At 42.3% G+C, this 19920-nt stretch overlaps 2 protein-coding genes across 21 annotated transcripts in view; both read right to left on the bottom strand.

The window, feature by feature from the left end:
- herc2 (HECT and RLD domain containing E3 ubiquitin protein ligase 2) overlaps positions 1-13219 on the bottom strand; it is a 75840-nt gene extending 62621 nt beyond the window's left edge. For 14 of the 20 annotated variants that reach the window (XM_084067875.1, XM_084067871.1, XM_084067862.1 and 11 more), the window contains exons 1-7: positions 13138-13219; positions 11587-11695; positions 9431-9524; positions 9166-9297; positions 5325-5547; positions 3967-4067; positions 224-365 (exon numbers count right to left, since the gene is read on the bottom strand). In XM_084067875.1, the coding sequence (XP_083924001.1) occupies positions 224-365; positions 3967-4067; positions 5325-5547; positions 9166-9297; positions 9431-9524; positions 11587-11658 (764 nt within the window). In that variant the 5' untranslated portion in view covers positions 11659-11695; positions 13138-13219. Of the gene's footprint in view, positions 1-223; positions 366-3966; positions 4068-5324; positions 5548-9165; positions 9298-9430; positions 9525-11586; positions 11696-12422; positions 12505-13137 lie in introns of those variants that run through there. The other 6 variants (XM_084067867.1, XM_084067868.1, XM_084067869.1 and 3 more) reach the window with 4 other exon arrangements.
- Positions 13220-16178: 2959 nt separating this feature from the next.
- LOC311051489 (signal recognition particle subunit SRP68-like) lies at positions 16179-18008 on the bottom strand (the record flags this gene model as incomplete). The annotated part of the gene is made up of 1 exon (XM_084066068.1): positions 16179-18008. The coding sequence occupies one exon, from the start codon at positions 18006-18008 to the stop codon at positions 16179-16181; it is 1830 nt and encodes a 609-aa protein (XP_083922194.1).
- Positions 18009-19920: the final 1912 nt, after the last annotated feature.

Genomic DNA, 19920 nt, shown 5'->3' with positions numbered 1-19920 from the left:
CTGTGGTTGTACTGGGAAGTTGTTTAACATCTGTGTGATTGTGTTGCTGTAAAAGAGCCTTAGTGCTCAGCACATTCCCTGGGTAAATAAAGGTAAAAAAATAAATAAATAAACCTTAAGGGTCCATTTGTACACTCTCAAGGGTTATTTGTGACTCATGGAAATACAGAACAAATGGATAAAGTAACACAAGAATCCCGTAACAGAGCGGTAATTTGCCGACCTGAGGAATTTGGTTGCCCTCTCAACAACCTCCAGCCACACTGAAGACACAGTTCCTTCATCGAACAGAGTGGCCTCTGGTAGAGCACGCAGTGCATCCAGAGACTCCTGGAGAAGCTCGCTGCAAAGATCTGCATCATCGCCTGTACCGAGGAACCAGGATGTTAGAAAAACAGACTGCAAGGATACCACATCAGCAGTGTATCAATTACTGAGTATCGTTGCTGTCGTTATTAACATTATTATTAACATTTTTAAATAGTTAAAATAGACGATCTACAAGCTCACAACGCAGCGCATCGTGAGCTTGTAGATCTGCTATTGTCACTACTTTGAAGCAACACTCTTGTATGATGAAGTACAGTATTAGTTTGTAAAAAAAACAAAGAAGGTTGATACGACGAGGTGTCTGCTTGACAGCAACATTATTACAGCAATAATTTGAGGACTCTAAACTTGAGTCCTGGAGATCTGGTTGTGTTATTTCTAGGGGTGTGCCGATACACTAATTTCACGAAACGATACGATACGATATTTGGCTCACAACTTCGATACGATTTCGATACGATACGATACGCACTTTTTTTATTATGAAAATATATGGAGGAGAAAAAAAGAAAATGCAAACAAATAATTCTGTTTTTGCATTATTCAGACATGCAAACTTGTAGCTTTTCAGCTACAATAGCCGTTTTGAATCCAAATAGTATGACACCTGAACCGAAAAAAAAACATGTTGTCACTCTTTTCACTTCGGGGCCGTTTGCATGCCTGATTATTATGATTGTAAAAAAAAAAAAAAAAAAAAAAATTTTTTTTTTTTTTCAAAAACGATATTTTTTTTTTCCAAAACGATACATATCGTCGCGAAAACGTATCGCGATATATCGCGGGACGATATATCGGCACACCCCTAGTTATTTCTAGACTCCAGGAATAAGAGAGAGACACTCTCTAGCACAGCCTTAAACCATTTACACACATTTATTTATTCCTACATCTGAAATGTGACATGACAGACTTACAGCATAGAACATAATGAGCAGCAACAGCAGCACTCAACTTTCCTGTTCTACCCCGGATTTGAACCCGGGTCTCCTGAGCAAGTGCTGACATTTTTACCACTGAGCTAATAGAGCCTGCCTGGGGAGAAATACAATTTTGGCCTTCAGGTCAACATTTGTGTCAAACCAGAAACAGGATTGCGTCAAACGTTGCGTTCAACCTAGACACAGGATCTAAATGTCTCAATAGAAGAGCAGGGAGACCAAATACAACCCAATTGTTATATTGTAAGTCATAAGTTATATTGTATTAACATACTCTATCATACAGATTGGACAAAATAAAGTTTTATTAGCTTGATAAAAATGACATAATAGAGCTTTAATGTCAACTGTATACTAAGAAAAGTAAAAGCATGTTGTTTAACTGAGTTATTGCCATGTGAATTGTGGTGAATTCTTGTCAAAACACATAGTGAAATCAACTTGAAGGGCCAATGGGGTTAGCCATTATGGGTGACAAGCTATTACATCACAATAACTAAGTCTGAGATACTACAGAAAAACGAATTAATATCTAACTAATATCAAATATGGTAATCTGTATAATCTACAAAATGAGATACGTAATTTTGTGGTGGATCATTCATTATAGACAGCACTCCAAGTTGACTTTTTCTTGCCACAAGGACATTTCGGGCAGGATGCCCTTCCTCAGTGTGTGAACTGGCAATTTAAATGTGCTTGTGAATTTGCCAATATTCATGCTGTGAAGCATCCGCGTTGCAAAACATTGTTCATTTGGAGTGCTGTCCTTGCATTCTTTATCATTATTAATCTGTACAATCACAAAAATAAGAATGATTTTACAGCAGACCTCAGGTGTCAGTTGTTCATTAATTATTAATCTGTACCATCTCAATTATGTAAGCGTGAAACCTTTCTTTACAGAACGCCTCATGTGTCAGTGGTCGCATTAGCAGTTTTACCAATGTTTGGAACAGGCTGTGTAATGGATATAAGCCTGTTTTAGAATGGTCCTTAACCTTGTCTTGAAATTAATTAATGACAAACATACTGCAGCTAAGCTCAGTCTTGCACCCATCCCTCAAGAATAAATCTTTGAATAATTAGTTATGGTTTGGTGACCAACTTTAGTGAATTCCAAGGCTTGATTTCTAGCAGAAGCTCACAACATGTCACGCTGCACCGCATTCTGAGATTGATTCAGTTTTTTTTGTTCGGTACACAACACTGGCGTGCAACCTAGTATGCAACTAAGTATACTACCCCAGTGTACAGTAAATCAGGCTTAAGGCTTTGCATAGCGGGTCCAGCAATACTCTGGACTTGCAAGGCGAGAATAATTCTGCAAAGACTGGGGCCGGTTAGAGGGGGTGTGGGATTCGACATAATCAGCTAGAAATGTGTTCATTCAGCAGGTGATAGGTGGAAAAACTCCAGACAGACATAGTGAGAGTGGATTTCTGCTACGCCTCTGTTATTTCTACAGTACATTCCAGGAATGTAGCCAGACAGGGGGGCGAAGGCCTGCGGCTCAGCTGTATGTTTGTGTGCGTGTGTGCGCGTGTGTGTGTGTGTGTGTGTGTGTGTGTGTGTGTGTGTGTGTGCTGCTCATGTTACAGGAAGCCTACAGCGGGACAGCCAGGCACTTTGTTCCCACCCAGTCCCCATGGACTGGCTACACTCAGCAACACATCAGCATACTAGTGTACATATGAAACAAAGCATCTCTACTGGCTTACCTAACAGGGGAGACCTTTAAAACCAAAGGTACACACCATAGATCGGAACCACGTGTTTGGATTCATGTAAAAAGGCAGAAACCTAACATACACCATGCACTACACGCTCTAAAAGAGCGTAACAAAGTCTAAGCTTATCACTGGAAATGACCCCCACCCAACCACACCACCCAACTGTTTACTGTATATCTTTATTTTGTATTACTACCCTTATGTATGATGTTTTTGCATATTACTGTATATCATTGTTTGTCTTTAAATGTCTTGATGAATTGAATACACAGGACCTTAATGGAAACCAGCCCTGGGCTTATTTGGGTTATCCCTTTAGCATTCTTTTGCATAAATCTGTGCCACTGGGCCTTTTTCTTTGGCAAATTGTTAATAAAGTATTCAATCAAGACGTTGTTGACCTCTTGGACATCTCAGTGAAAAGTAAGCTGTACATCTCTCCATCTATAAATGGGAAAGTATCCTATTGCAGTGGACCTCCGACTCTGCTGTAGTCGGGTTCAATGGTGCATTCTTCTGAGCCGGGTCCACTCTCACCCCTAAGCAATACAGGGGGTGGATTATCAAATCAAGGCCTGTAACACAACCTGCACAAGTGCAGGGAGGAGACTCCGACCTTGGCGTCTTCAGAGAGGCTTTATGAATAGACGGACAGGACATGCTGACTGCCACCCAGGGCTCGCTCACCCTCCCCCCTCCCCAGCTGACCCCATCCTCCAAAAAGTCACCCAGTCCCTCATCCAGCGGACACCACACAGTCCCGTGCTAAAAGACGAAGTGTTGCGCAAATGTGACGCGTTGTTTACCCTGGACAGCGTGTGACATTGTTGTGACACAACTCTCTCAGAACAGCTGGTGAGCCAAGCGTAAAGACAGGAGTATCAGCGGCTACCGATCTGTACGCACAACAACCCACTGAACCCAGACTCCTGGCTTTTTGGTTATTCTGGAAATGTGCTCACCTGACCTCCAGGCTCTGCGCAGGAAAGCAAAGGCAAAGGACAGCGCTGCCCTGGAGCCCACTCTGGCCAGGCCTTCAACCCCTTTACTGACTGGACGAGGGCTGGAAGCACAGAGGGACAACACAACCGGGATTAGGGCTGGCCATTTGGACAAAATCAAACATAAACATTTTTGGGGACCAAATACCTCAATATCACTAATGTGACAAAATTGTAGGGATGACTATATTGGTTCTTTCTTAAAATATTTACACAATGACATTTCTGATATATAATCATCAATAATTAATTTAATCCAAGTGGGTAAAGGCAAATAATACAGCTAGAACAGTCAGGTGAGTTCAGAAAATTCATCGTTTTACATCATTTTGCTGTAAAGTGCTACTCTGTTGTCAATAGATTCATGAGAAGTCCTATGCATTGGAATGTTTCAAATGCAAGAGAGCACAATAATAATCAGTCCTCCCTTGTAAATACAGTATTACCATGATGAATAAAAACAGTCATGGTACACCATGTTGCAGAGACCGGATGCTATTGTTGTGACACAGCTCTGACAGGGAATTCCGTAGGGAACACTGATGCCTCTGTCTCCATGTGATATCTATCTGTCTCCATTCAGAGTCACGGCTGTTTCTCCATCTACTGAGTGGATAATGAATAATGATGATAGTGTTTAACCACTTGAACCCTAGCGTCTCTATTCCGGGGCAAACATTCACCGAAAATAGACGATCTATAAGCTCACAGGCTTGTGAGCTTGTAGATCACCTATTGTCGATGAACACATTTGAAGTAGAGGGAAATACTAGCAGGCCTAGTATAGTGCCGGGTGAGACACCTCAGTCAACTATGTACAGTTAGTATATAGGGTTTAAGAGGTTAAAAACACACAATACCGTAACGTTACCTCTTATTGCGGGCTGGGCGGCCCCTTCCAGCGGACTTTGGTACTTTTCCTCCACCATACAGCAATGTTGTGTGCCAAAACTAGTAGGCCATCTACAAGCTCTACAAGTTGTGTGTGGGAGATGTAGTTGTTCACAGGTTGTGGGCTTGTAAGACTAGGGCTGTGAACCTTTAGTAGTTAAACGATTCCGGTTCCTTAATGGTCCGATTCCTTAACAGTTCCTATAACAATTCCTATAGGTGATTCCAAATGGACCCTTACAAGTGTGTACCTCTGAGAGTTATGGTTGTCCTTGAAATGATAAAGTTTGAGAACCACCGGTATTGTAATTGTATAGCAGAAGTGAAGTCCACATACCGGGTTCCGGATCCGAACCCTATGTAAGACTGACTATTTCCAGCACCTTGACACTGGTGCACAGCAAAGTATAAATCAGGTTTAACTTCACCTCTTATTGTCAGCGGCGGGCAGGGGTGGGCTGGGCGGGCCCTTCCAGCGGACCTTGTACTTCTCCTCCATCATACTGTGGCTCAGGGAGATGAGGTAACGCTCCAGGATGACCAGGCGCTGCCGGAGGCGCTGCGCCGACAGCGTGCTCTTGGCCATCTGGGCCGACAGCTTCTGCTGGTCATCAACCAGCACCATCAGACACTCCTTCAGCTCCACCTCATCTACCCACACAAAATACAAAAGCATAATATAATAAAATGCTAATAAACGATGTGATCAAAACCGGTAAAAACAAGTAATAAATAACCATCACTAAAAAAGCACTTAACAGAAAACAGAAGAGCACCAAGCTACGTTAAACATGTAAAATAGGTTTAAGAGGATGCCCGCTGGCCTAGCGGTCCAGGCGCATACCACATAAGCTCTGATGCCTGACGGCGTGTCGCAGGTTCGCATCCCATTCCCAACGACCGTTGCTGCGTGTCACTCCCTGTCTCTCTCTCCCTGTTTCCTGTCATTCTCTACTATACTATCAATAAAGGCAGAAGAGCCAAAAAAAATCTTTAAAGATTTAATAGAGGTTATGTCGAGCCATGAATGTACGTTGAGGGAAATTATCATTTGTGCTCCACAGTAATACCATGTCCATCACAATTTCCAGCACCTCAGTCATTGTCCTTTAATGTAATGTCACGTAAAAAGACGCAAACCATGACAAAACGCAAACAATTATTTGCAGTAAAGTTCTTCATTTTGCAATTTGTGGTGTAAATCATGAAAAAAAAAAACTGCAGGCCGGATTTTGACAAGTCATCCAAATTCTCATACTACAGTATGTATGACGATTATAAATCGATTATTTTATAAAATTATCGATTATTATACAGATTATATAAGTAGTCATATTCCACAACTAAATGAAAATCCTATGCGAGATTTAATCTTCGGTCATACAGTAGCTTGTGTTGTCTACAAGAGTCTCAGTCATTTCATTCAGAGTCACGTTACGTGATGCCACAGGCCTCACAGTCTTGTGAAATTACAAAACAACAGCGATTTCTAAGACTGTAGTTAAATGCAAAAGTGTACCTACAGTATCACCGAAAGCATGGGAGGCATGCAACTCATTTTAATTTAGAACTCGTATGTTATCGTGTTTTTTGTGATCTTTAGGACTATAATACGGTAATTGGGATGCAATGAAATGGCACAGATGTGGAGCCAAATATAAAATTACCCGCCAAGCACCATTGCTGCATAAAAACCTCTTGTGCTCAGAGAAAACAAACAAGGGCAAAGACAAGGGCACAAGGCGCATGGATAAAGAAAATAACTCAAATATAAAAAGAATGAAAAGAAAACAGATAAAAGAGGATTTTTCTTATTACTTAATCCTAACATTTTATCAATCTCAGCTCATGGTACAGTTTTTCTTTTCTTTTTTACTGCTGTCTCTTTAGCAATTACTATAATCAGGCAACATGAGTATGCACCAGGCTGGTGTTAACTGTCATTAATATGATGCAAACCTATAACCTTCAATTCACAAAACTTGTGTTTGCTTCATGAGTTAAGCTCCTCGCTAGTTAAAACTATCTTATGACCGCCTAAAATAAAGATAAAACGGCATAAAAGAATAACAAAATTACCAGCAACTACATGCAAAAAAGTTAGTTTTTCAAGTCGGCTGAAAAGTCATTTCAGGCTTTTCATTTACAGTAACATCATCATAATTATGATATCTGAAAACGTGGCTGGCTTTGCCTCACTAGCGCAGTTGCCTTTCAGGGGCAAGTCATCAAAACTCACTTAAGGTCATTAGCACTCGCCTTAATGCAATTATTGTGCCATGATGAACACTCTCTACCCACACCATCGACCTTCAACTCACAGCCAATCAATTGTTCAAACCTTATCAGGCATAAGAGAGAAAAAATGCTATAATATCATATCCCTATATGATAGCGTTACAGGGGAGGACAAGACATGGCAAAAATAGCAGATATGAAATCCACTTAAGCTTTATATAATCCAGACTGGCTAACCCTCTCCGTGTGCCCTGAAGTTCAGTGAGCTGCACTCTGCTGCCAGCTGCCCGTGGCTGTATACATTTTCTTGCCAGGGAAAAGTGTCTCGCTATTCATTATGCATTACCCACGGCTCCATAAAAAATAACTAAAGCTCGAACACTGAGTCGCTGACACATTCACAGGGGCATATCTTCACTTTCGGGCGGAAACCTCGTATGTCCGACACCGTTACTTTCTGGGAGATGGAAAGAAGAACCTGTGTTACAATGGATCCAACGTAGTTATTTAGCCATAAGCTCTTGATAATACGTTATTGGTTATTAAACCCACAGACAGACTTAATGCCTTTCTATTTTTGGCATGTCATTATAGGACAAAATCACAAAAAAAGTCTAAAATATCCAAGCTCACACGGTGTTGCATCGCGGCGCAACGTGTTGTGAGCTTGCAGATCGGCTATTTTCACTTTTTGTGACACTGTCTCACACAACAAAGTATTAAAAAAAGTATTAAAAACATAAAAAGATGATATGGGGAGATAAAAGGTTTCTGCCTGACAGCAGACAACAACATCATATGCTCATCTAAATAGATCCAGGACTGAAAGGAGATGTTGACGGACCGGGGAGGAGCACTACTTCTAGTAATGAGGGCATGGCTTTTTTTGACAGCCCTGTGGCGGAGGAGGGACCCCTGGTTCTGTAACAATAGCTCAGGCCTGGGCTATATGGGTTGAACAGACTGCTGACGCCTGCACATTCTACGCATCCAAGCACTCAGTGGGAGAACAGGAAGTAGGGTACGATGTTTGAAACCGAAATATCAATGGCAGAGCACTTGCGAATAAAAGTGAACTTAATTGTGCCGACTGCACTCTCATGCAATCGGACCAGTGCAGAGCAATCGGACCAGTAGAGAGCTGTGTGTGTGGGGGATCTTGTGGGCACAGATCTAATGGCAACATCCTGGGCTCAAATCTGGCTCATGACCTTTTTAACAGAGGTCTCTCGCTTCACTCTTTCCTGCTGTGATATCCAATAGAGCAGAAACACCTAAGAAATAACCTTGAAAACACACACACACACACACACACACACACACGCACACGCACACGCACACGCACACGCACACGCACACGCACACGCACACGCACACGCACACGCACACGCACACACACAGGGTACCCTTGTAACTCAGGCAGTTAACACGTTAACTACATAACTGCAACCCAGGTTTCGAATACTGGCACTCACTGTCATTCTAAATAAAGCAAAACGTGCTATAATAATAGCTTTTATAAACACACACACACACACACACAACTCTCATAAGTCTGACTCTGTGACTCAACTAAAGCTGTGTATCAATGACGAAAACAACCAAGTCTGCAATTGATAAGGACACTGCGCACTGACAGGTACCCCCCCCCCCCCAACCATATGCTTATCTCCTACCAGCAGAGCATAGACCCACCCAGTCCTGCCAGTAAACAGAGTATTGGCAACCCAGTATTGGATCGCATCACAGCGGCCGGCTACCCAGATTACCGCCGGATCCTGGAGGGGTAAAAATAACCATTCTGACCCGCACACCGTGTGTAGACACTTGAGCTTGCACACACTTCACGTGCCAGTGAAAGAGGCGGAGGGGTCAAGCTGACAGACAGAGAAGCTAGGCGTGTGTTTGGAAGGAAAAAAAAGGCCCACATTTGTATGCAGCGGACGCAGGTGCAGCCAGCACCGCGCTGTGGTAGTCACTACGCTTTGACTCAACGGGCATTCAAATGATAAAACACATAGTATGGCTCACCCGGCTGTCGGCCCCAGTCCCACGTCTCGATGATGGAGTGATGGACAGACGTGGATGCGTCCTCTTCCTCTTTCTTCTCCTTGTCGTTGGACTCGTCCTTCTTCTGGGCGCCAAAGCAGTCAGTGCAGTCTTCTGCAGAGTTGGAAGGACATTTTAGGCATTAGATACATACTGCGCTCGGATTGCGGTCGTGTCTCTATTATCACGTTTTCAAGGAAAGGCTTTTTCACGGTGTCACACATAAATGGTGCTATCAGCATCATACCTGGGTGAGCCGACTCCTCTCCATTGAACGATATCTCCTCATCCTTCACCATCTCGTTCCACATCTCGCTCAGTCCCTCTGGAGAGAACGCTCGCTGCAAAAGAACACAAAAAAAATCTCCATCAATTACACTTTAACTAAACATTTTCAGTGAATAGCATTTTGTGAAAGTATACACAGTGCACACAGCCAACAATGGCAATCGATTACCAGACATGATGAATCCAGTGCGACTGTGTTATAAGACTGATATGAATCATAGCGTTACTTAAAATGTTCCCATGAAGATTTGAGCAATTTCAGAATCCAATAAGTAGAATATATATTTACAAAGTTTACACAGTCTAATCCTTCTACAGCTATCGTGAAACTATCTCAACTGACCCAAAGATATTAATCTCAGATACGGAAATCCTCTCAAGATTGCATCCCATCATGGACCATCCTCCAAATGCTTAAAAAATAAAAAAGTACTGTAACTGAACAAAGGCCTACCAAATATAAACAATTAGCTCAGAAATGTTGTCCTCCTTCTTTAATAAGTCATCTGTAGTAAATAAACAGTACCAGTAACAACATTCCCCCACACAACATTGCTTCACATGGGAAAATTACCGGGCAGAAATCCAAGTCGTACTTTCCAAGGATCTTGGTTTCAAATATCAGCAACATGTCAACTCAAACATGACACCGGACAAGAAACACTTTGGCTGTATTGCCATGGTTGCGATGGAGACAGCTCTAATAGTAGGATATTGATACACATGTCTACCCCATTTTAAACTCTCATTTAGCGATCCCAATCAACGTTAATTGTGTAAATAAAAAGGTCAGGGTGAGTCCCAGCCAATCAGAACCGGTTCAAGGGAGACCAAGAATTACGCAGGACTCAAACCACCCAAAGAAATGTACACCAAACATAACCGATTTGGCAACTTCAACCCAGTAAGTTGGGAAAGGTCAAATGTGCATTGATTCTCTGTCTGTCAGCATAATTTCAAAAATAGCAGATCTACAAGGTCTCAACATAATGCGGTGTGAACTAGTAGAGCGGCTATAGTAGTGCCAATAATGGCAGACACAGAACAATATTTAATTAATTGTTTTGCCCTTCTTTTAGCCAGTCCGACAATTTGCAGTCCTCACACACACACACATCTTATGAACATACCCTAAGCTGCCAAATATCGAAGCAATTGTTTTGCAATTGTACCCACATGCAGAGATGACATGAGCAAGTGGTTGTACTTGTACATGTACATGTACATGTACATGTACATGTACATGTCAAAGGAACATCTAATTTCTAAAATAAAAACAGTTTTGGTGGTTTCATTAATCTCACACACACACACACACACACACACACACACACACACACACACACACACACACACACACACACACACACACACACACACACACACACACACACTTTGTTTTATTTGTTCTTGCACAACTGGAGAAAACAGAGAAGATGTGTGTGTGCTGAGGTTGGCTGTATTTCGGATTCCTACAGATCTTAGTCATGGTGTGTAATGCCCCATTCTTGCAACATCATGTTGTGTTTAGTGTTTACATCTTTGTAACAGCATGGCAAGAAATTCAGGGGGAGGGAGGGAGGGACACCATTACTCCCTTTCACCACTGTAACAACTTTGTAAGTCTAATAGCATGTTCTAAGAAAGCCATGATGAGAACATAATGACTAAAATCTAATAACAGCAACAAGCATCACTCAGAATTGTTTTGCGAAAGGAGGTCAAATGTCTAAAAACAACCGACACAGTACATTTCCATCATCACAGAAAAGGATGACTCCCATGGGCAAAGTAGCTGTCACATAATGAGGTAATAACACTGACAAGTTCTAATAGTAAAATGGCCATTGACAGGTAACCATTAGAACTCGACATGTGACATGACATTTCAATGCAACTGAATGTGACTATGTCATTACTGACCATTACTGATCACAATAATATTATTGTCTGTGTTCATAATGAACAGTAATTACATAGTCCTATATATAGAGTCATCACTTGATATTAGAGTCGAGTCAACTGACTGACATGCTATGCCGTTCTATTTCCAAAAAGCAAATACGACATGAAAGTCTTTCATGTAAAACCACCCCCCTGTGAAGGTCAACTTACCTGCAAGTCTATCTTCAGCCATTTGTCATGAAATCTTAGCTGAGCATCGAGGGTAAAAGATGGAGGAGGCATATTTCCCTCTCCTCTCCTGGCTGCAAACGCAGCCTACCTGCAGGACAAAGCAGTGTCACATCATTGACAAAGTCTTTGCCACAACATGGGGGATCCACTTGTATTGGATGTCCTTTTCACAATAACCTCTTTGAATAAATATGAATATTATATAATATTAATATTATAAACTGATATTATAGCGACTACCTAATTAGATACAGCCTTCTGACTCGCCTGTGCACATGCTGTATGTAACATTGAAATTATAATTTTAACAACAAAGTTGGTTTCTATGTTCAAGTGGCATCATTATTAAGTGGTAATAAGTGGTAATACATTCGGAACTGGCCCCTGTAAAAAGTCCAAGCCCCCCCGAACTGTTTACTGTACATACTTTTCTTTTTTGGTTACTACTCATTTATATGATGTTTTTGCATAGTATTGTATATTTGTCTGTCATTAAATGTTTCGATGAATTGAGTACACAGGACCCCAAGCCAGTGCTTTCTTGGGTTTAATCATTTTAAGACCTTGTATAGAACTGTGCTTTCTGTTTTTTTTGCAAACTGTTAAAAAAGTATTTAATCAATCAATCAATAATTATGTGACATGAACTGGTGATTAATATTACAATTACACAATTGCTGGGGGTAAAAGACCACACAGATGTTTACCCCCCTATAGGAGCAAAACAACTATCACTGTATGGAATCGATTAACCCTCTGCTATGAATCGATCAACCGGTGAGGTTATAACGCTATCATTCACTGACAATACTGACATTGATGTTAGTGGCAGGAAGGACAACAGCATCAGTTGTATTATAGCAGCTAAAACGTTCACGTTAGCCTGCGTTGCTAACTAGCCGCTTGTTTAGCCACCATCGCTACAGCCAGTGTTGCCAGGTTTTAAGAGAGAAACAAGCAACCAGGTCTATAAAGGCCTTCGCCCTTTAAACATACATTTAAACATATATTTGAAAATAGCCAATCTACAAGCTCACAACGCGTCACAGATCTATTTCACCAAAAAAAATCGTGGAATAAAATGTGGAATATTTTTTGAAACATTTGAACAACACAAATCTTGTATGGGGGTCCCTAGCATAAAATATTTCCAGATGGAGGGTCCGACTCCGCAGACAACAACATATTAATTTGGGGGGATCCTTGACATGAAAATGTTTGAGAACCATTGGTTTAAACAACATCTGGAAACAAGCCCAAATAAGCAGGCACTGGACACAAGCCCAAAAACACTACCAATATTTACAAGCAACTTTACCAAAAAACAAGCCCAAAGTCGATTATAATAAGCGGACATGGCAACACTAGCTACAGCAACCTGCTAATATCTGCTCTCCCATCATGTCATGCAGCTCATATATCGGTGGGATTATGACATCATACCCAATGACATGCTGCGTGTACGAGCGTTCCACAACGCACCTAACTCACGGTGTGGTTATACACATGCAATAAAGGCAGATATTTGACCTGTAAAGCCTTTTCTTGCTGATGTTCTCTCGTCCCTTCAGCCGCTGTGCTGCATCATTATAACCAGCCCTTCATGTTGGGTTCTCCTCTGATTGACAGAGTCTGCGCAGGAGGCATAGAAACACATGACGTCTACAGTAGCTTGTCGGCGTTGCCATATTTTGTAAGAGAAATACGCAGGTCTAAGAAAACAAGCCCTACTAGGTAGGCCACATCGGTAATTCGGCCACATCACATGAGCACTTTAACCTCATCGGCTATTTGAAAATAGCCGATCTACAAGCTCACAACGCGTCGCAGCGCAACGTGTTGTGAGCTTGTAGATCTGCTATTTTCAAAAACTCTTGCGATGAAATGTTAAATATTTGAAATATATTTTTTAAACATTCTAACAAACAACACAAATGCTCCCCTGGGCACAAAACATGAAAATATTTGAGAACCACTGGTTTAAATACTTCTTTTTTTTTTAATTGGAAGCAAGCCTAAAATAAGCAAAACAACAATAAAACAACTTTACAGAAAAAGAAGCCCAAAGTCGCTTATACTAAACCGACATGGCAACACTGTAGCTTGTCCGTTTGGTGCGGTTCAATTTGTGTTGCGCACTGGCCCGACGGGGCGGGATAGTGACATAAGAATATGAACAGTGATTCTCAAACTTTTTTGTGCCAATTAAGCACCCCCAAATTGAAATGTATTTGGCCGCGGACCAGCCCCATCTGAAAAGCTTTAGTGCCAGGGACCCCCAGAAGAGAAGATTTGTGTTTTAAAAAAATGGTGCAGCACTAAGTGATGTGTGCTGTGAGCTTGTAGATCTGCTGTTTGTGAATAGCCAACATATAAATGGATAAAGTGGTTAAAATGATTGTGATGCTACATTATACTACTTTTGATGCGGACCCACTGGAACTCACCCAACTTGGGTGAGGTCCAGGGGTCCAGGGGTCCAGGACCAGGGGGGGTCCAATGAACCAATGATACTGTCTATTGTTGTACACACAAACACATTTGTATTTAAAAAGGTACTACTCAGTGGTTCTTCTCACATTTTGTCATGTTAAGGACCCCCAACTTAATGTATGTATATTTGGCCGCGGACTTAGCCTGTCTCCAGAGTCCAGACCACCAAGTGGACTGCTTCTCATGATAATCAGGCAACTGCGGACCCCCATACAAGATTTGTAGCCTTCTTGTTAAAATGTTACGAAAATATTCCAAATCTTTCACATCTATTGCAAGATGCACTTTTAAATACATTTGAAAAACTGATGCTATGTCTCAGAGGATTTATACCGTCCAATCTTGACTGCACATTTCTTGAAATGTTGCTATTTTGTTTCAAAAGCCTTATACCAAGTTATCCTGCCTAACTGTTTCTAGCCCATAAATGCACAATTGAAATATTTGGTAATTAAACGTCTGTTTTCTCGTGCCAATAAAGCCCAATTGAATCTAATTACATTTAATTGAATTAAAGCCCACAGAGGCACAAACTCCGCTCGCTCGGCTCGCCCCGTGTTACTGACTGAACGGTGCGCTTCTTCCTGAAACAGATCACATTGTTGTTCTTATTTCAATTTTTCAAAAACGACTGCATAGTTTGAGGCTGTTGCAGGTCAGGTGACACAATTGGAACACAAAAATAAAAATATGGTAGGCTATATGAAAACTATGAATCTGCCTTGTCCTGTGGTGATCAATGCTACTTTCTTTAAATACTTTTCATCATGGGAGGTTTGATTGCCCACAGGCCAAATCCCCATATAGCAGCCAGTTTCTCTGTAGATCACTACCATCTGCTGGACATATGAAGTACATGCAACTCCAAAGAGAAATTACTCACACGCACGATACGCCAGTCATCATTAGGAATTAAACTGCTGCTAATACGCAGCAACAAAACTATAGGTTTTGTCACCAGTCTGGTTTTAGGCCTCTACAGCTCTGTGTCAGCTAGTAAGGTGGAGAATGACATCATGCCCAGTATTAGCTGGGAATGATTTAGTAGATTTTGTCAGTCAAGTCAAGATATGTAAATAGCAGTCTTTTAAAACCCACATTACAGAAATCATTTCAAGATTGAAACCAGAATGAGCGGTCCTTTATAGAAACAAAGCTTGCTTACATTTATAACAGCAGAAAGCAGATCATTTTGATACATTTTAGATTAAGGTGACATTGTTGATATGCACTCTGCTCTCTCCTCAGCCTCACTAAAGCTAAGTATATCACTCAGCCCTCCACTTTATAACTGGGGATGGTCGCCATACTCATCATCACTGTATCATTATGAAAAGGTTGGTTGGCCATCACTGGCTATGAGAAGGGAGCAGCAAAGCTTTGCTCAATAAACGCCTGATTAATTCAACAGTTCACTGACATTTACCTGTGCAAAACATTACCTGTGGTTTTAATTGTCAAAACTAATCTGGAGAAGACCGCTTTTCAGTGGCCCCCAACACATGGAATTGTCTACAAAGTGTTTTAAAACTAAATAATTGTATTTCACTTGATCGCTTTAATCAGCTTGTGAAGAACACTTTGAAATCTGTCTGCACATAAGTCCATAAGTGAACTTTGTTTCTAATATCTCAATTATCTTTTATGATTTTTGGGGTACAGTATGTAATAACTTTGTTGCTACGATTGACTGTTGTTCCTGTAATCAGGGTGTCAACCTGCTCTCAACTGGCCTGATAAATAAAGGTTGAATGAAAAAAGAAGCGGCCGAACCTCTAGTTATTATAATTATATAATTATTATAATAAGAGATAATTACGGTGTTCTCTGATGAAACGCGAGGCGCTCATAATAGCCATGGAGAGACATCATCATTGTGTAATTGTTCTATCAGACAAGTGAGATTGTCACAGAGAGGGCCAAAGAAAGTAGTGAAGAGTGTGTTTGTGAGTCATAGTGACATGAGCGTGACGACGTGGTCCGCCGGCCGGTCAACCCTTAAGCCTTAAGCCTTACATCAATTAACTACTGTACGAAATATCTAGGAGGGCCTGACGGGCCCTTTCCCGGGGTTCAATTTAGCTGCCAAAGCCAAAGATGCCCTTGATGTAGCCTGTCAGACCACCCTGGCCTTTCTGCTCCACCTTGTCATCCTTGCTCTTCTGCTCTACCTTGTCATCCTTGTCCTTCTGCTTCATCACTTTGTCGTTCAATGGTGGGAACGCCAAATGCTTCAGTGCTAGGTCAAAGAACAAGGGCGTGCAGGGGATTGGCTGGAAGTCAGGAGGGAAGTGGACCAGATTGGCCTGCTTGTGGACAAGAGTATGGCCGAGGTTGAAGGTCTCCAAACATTCACTGAGGGGCTTGTTGTCTTTCACCTGTTGCTGGGATGGAACCTCAGCAGTCTCGTCAATGTCTAAAATGGCAGAAGCCTGAAGTGAATATTTTTCAGCATCAACATCAGTAATGAGTTCCTGAACATCAGGGAGATCCTCCAGACTATTGTTGAGGCTCTTGGACTTGGATTGAATCTCTCTGGCATATTTCAGCACTCTCTCATACAACACCAAAGCCTCACTCCACTTCTTCACCACCACATAGGACTGGGCTATGAAGAAACACCTGTAGGCCTTATAGACGAGCATTTTAAGGGCCACCTCCGTCTGAAAGGTGTTGTCTTCCTCCACTCCCGGGAGGTTCGACAGCTCAGCTAGACTCTGCAGGATGATGTCATACAAACGGATGAGGTCCTGGGGGCGAGGGCCTCTCTTATTGTCTGCAGCTTGAGGCTCCTTCAGTTTAACTTGCAGCGTATTGGCCATGTTCTCATTTCTCTTCACCACAGTACACAGCTTGATGTAAGTCAAGTAGCTGTGCAGAAACTGCAGGTTGGATATCTTACCACTGAGTGGATCAGGACCCCTCTCGCGCTGCTTCGCTTCGGCCTTGAGCTCCTCTCTCACAGCCTGGATGGTGTCTCTGCACTCGGACAACAGGGTCTCATACAGGTGCTCTTTGGTCTCTTCATGTGTTGCCTGAGCAATGGCAGCCTCATTATCTGCTAGGCCCAGGAGGAAGATGCGGACCTTCTCAACCTTTACAGGCACCGAGCGCTCTCGCCATTCTACCTCACTCATGGTGGCCGCCTGCCTGGCCCTCATCTGGGTAATCAGAGCCTCTAGTTTCTCAGCCAAAAAGCCTCCACCTCCCCCAGTCAGTCTCATTTGCATCAGGTCATTGATGGCATTCTGGTCACCAATGTTGTATGCACAGTAGCGAATGTTGGGTGAGATCTCCTCTACACGCTGATGATACAACACTGCCAGCTCCTCAGTGAAAGCACTTGCTAGCTTCTCATAGATCGTCTTGCACTTGTTGAAGGCCTCCACAGCAGGCGTCCACTGCTGCAGCTCAAATTCCACCATGCCAGTCAGGTAGGCGGTGTAGGCCTGTGCCTCCAGCTTGGTCCTGGCATCAACACGGGGACATTCACAGAGCTTTTCCAACCTCCCACCGTGTTTGGCAGCCTTACGCAACCGTGCCAGTGAGTGGAAGCGCTTACGGGGCTCTGTAATGGCTTCCTGTTTCAACTCCATGGCATAACTCCATGACCGCTCTGCCTCCATCAGAACAAGTAGTAGATACCTACTGTCAGAAAGCACCTCAACTGTAATCCTTTTCTCTGTGAACTTGTGTCTGTTGCCCATTTTGAAGCCCAGGGTTTTGCGCAGGCGACGCAGTCGGTGGGAACAGTATCTTCTGTATCTCTGGTAGTCTCCATGCCTGAGACCATGTTGCTGCTGGGAATCCCTGACTATCTGCAGAATTTCCAGTCCAAGGCCTTCATCCATAGAATTATTTCCATCCAGTGTGGCCAGAGTAGCCTCATTCTTTTTATCTACAGTCATTCTCTAAAGTCACCAACTCACCTGAAATATCAATTAAAGAGTGGACAGCATGTGTATGTGGTTTAAATCTTTGTTGTCTGTGACATCACACTGACAATCAAAATGTGTTTTATATTCTAAAATATTCTAGTGTCATGATAAAAATGTATGCTCATATGCCACACTGACTATCAGAAAGGTCGGAAAGGTTGCTGACCCCTGCCATACTCATGTCATCAGAGAACTCCATATATGAGCACAAAAGGAACAGACAGATGCAGAAATGTGCAAAAGTAAAACCTTGCATAACTGGGCGGGGCATGCATTTCCAACTTGCATCGATCTCGCGTTGGGAACATAAAGGGGCCACATACAGATATCTCTATATATGGGCATAAAGGGGACACTGAGAGACTCAATGTAATCAATGTAACCTCATAGTACTGGCAAACACAGATAAAGAAATCTCCATATATGGGTAAAACAAGTTTTCATAAGCGGGTGGGGCATGCATTTCCAACTTGCATTGTTCCCGAGGGAGTGACGCGTCACATGGGAAGTCGTTCGGATGAGCGGATATGCAAATATTGATACAACCGCAAATCCCCATATATGGAGCATCCTGGTGACATTTATCTATATTTGAGCAAGCCTGACACAGAACTCCATATATAGGCATAAAACAGACTCCCCATATATGGTATGCACATCAAATGGGTATTGCATAACCGGGTGGGGCATGCAATTCTAACTTGCATCCAACTTGGGTCTAGTCCTATATTATTTGCCAGACCCAGAGGGTCGGCCTACATGAGGCTTTGTCGGTCTGTCCCTCTTTTCTGTTTCTCTTTTCCTCTGCACACACGTCATGCGAAGTCCGGCCATTCAGATTTCAACCACTAGGGGTCCGGCAGTACCAGGGACCCCTAATGCGTGTCTGTAGCTCACGTTCGAGAACAATTCGTCCGTCCGTCCGTCGGACGAATTGTCCATCAATCCCTGTGTGCGAGTGTGTCCCCCAGCAGTGGATCTCTATATACTATGGGCAAAAAAGATGTCATATTGATCAGAGATCTCCATATATGGGCATGAAAGGGACACACACACACAGAACAGAGATCTCCGTATATGGGTACAAGGAGGCAGAAACAGACAGGTGCAGAGATGCAAGTGCAGGTGCAGTTATATGGGCAGGAAGGTGACAGAGAAGACAGACAGATACAGAGATATCCATATATGGGCATAAAAAGGACACGGACAGATACAGAGACTTGTGGGTTTATAGATATTTGGATAGATAGATATTGGATCCGACCAACTTGCACTTTCGCACTGCACTCCAAAAACAACAAAAACAACCTCATACTACAGAAAAAAAGAAAGAAAATATCCGACTTGAGACTTGTATTGGTCTATCATCGTCCCCTATCCATTTCAGTCAGAAGAGCACTCTTCCTCTTATTTATTCTGTTCTTTCTGTCCTCATTTTCCTCAGGCAGAGCCAGGGCTGCCTCTTCTGTTAGAGTTGTATTCTGAAATGAATAGAAATAGAATAAAAATGATTAATACCCGGAGGGAAAGAAAAAAAAAATCTAAATCTGAAAAATGTACATATTGACCTGTACCATTTGAAATCTTCTACCTTTTCAATATCTTTAACCACTTTCAACCTGGCGTCCCTATTTTTGGCAAATTTCCAAATAATCTTCAACAATAGCGATGCGACACGTTGTGAGCTTGAAGATCAGCTATTTTTGCTATTCGTCCTATGACAAAGTATACCTTAGTGGTTAAGAATCTTCATATATTTGTTGAGGGATGTGATCTGCTGTGCAGAGAGGGGCTTTTGATCAAAAGCCTCCCCTTTCTCCAAGTTGTTTAATCTTCTGCCTTGTCTCAGTTATTCTCAGCCTCTACCGTTTCCTCAGTCTCA

The sequence above is a fragment of the Gymnoscopelus microlampas genome (assembly GCF_963454915.1).
Source record: "Gymnoscopelus microlampas genome assembly, chromosome: 9".
NCBI classification, from domain to species: Eukaryota; Metazoa; Chordata; class Actinopteri; order Myctophiformes; family Myctophidae; genus Gymnoscopelus; species Gymnoscopelus microlampas.
Note: the sequence above shows the minus strand (reverse complement) of the source record. Positions and strands in the feature narration are given on the sequence as shown.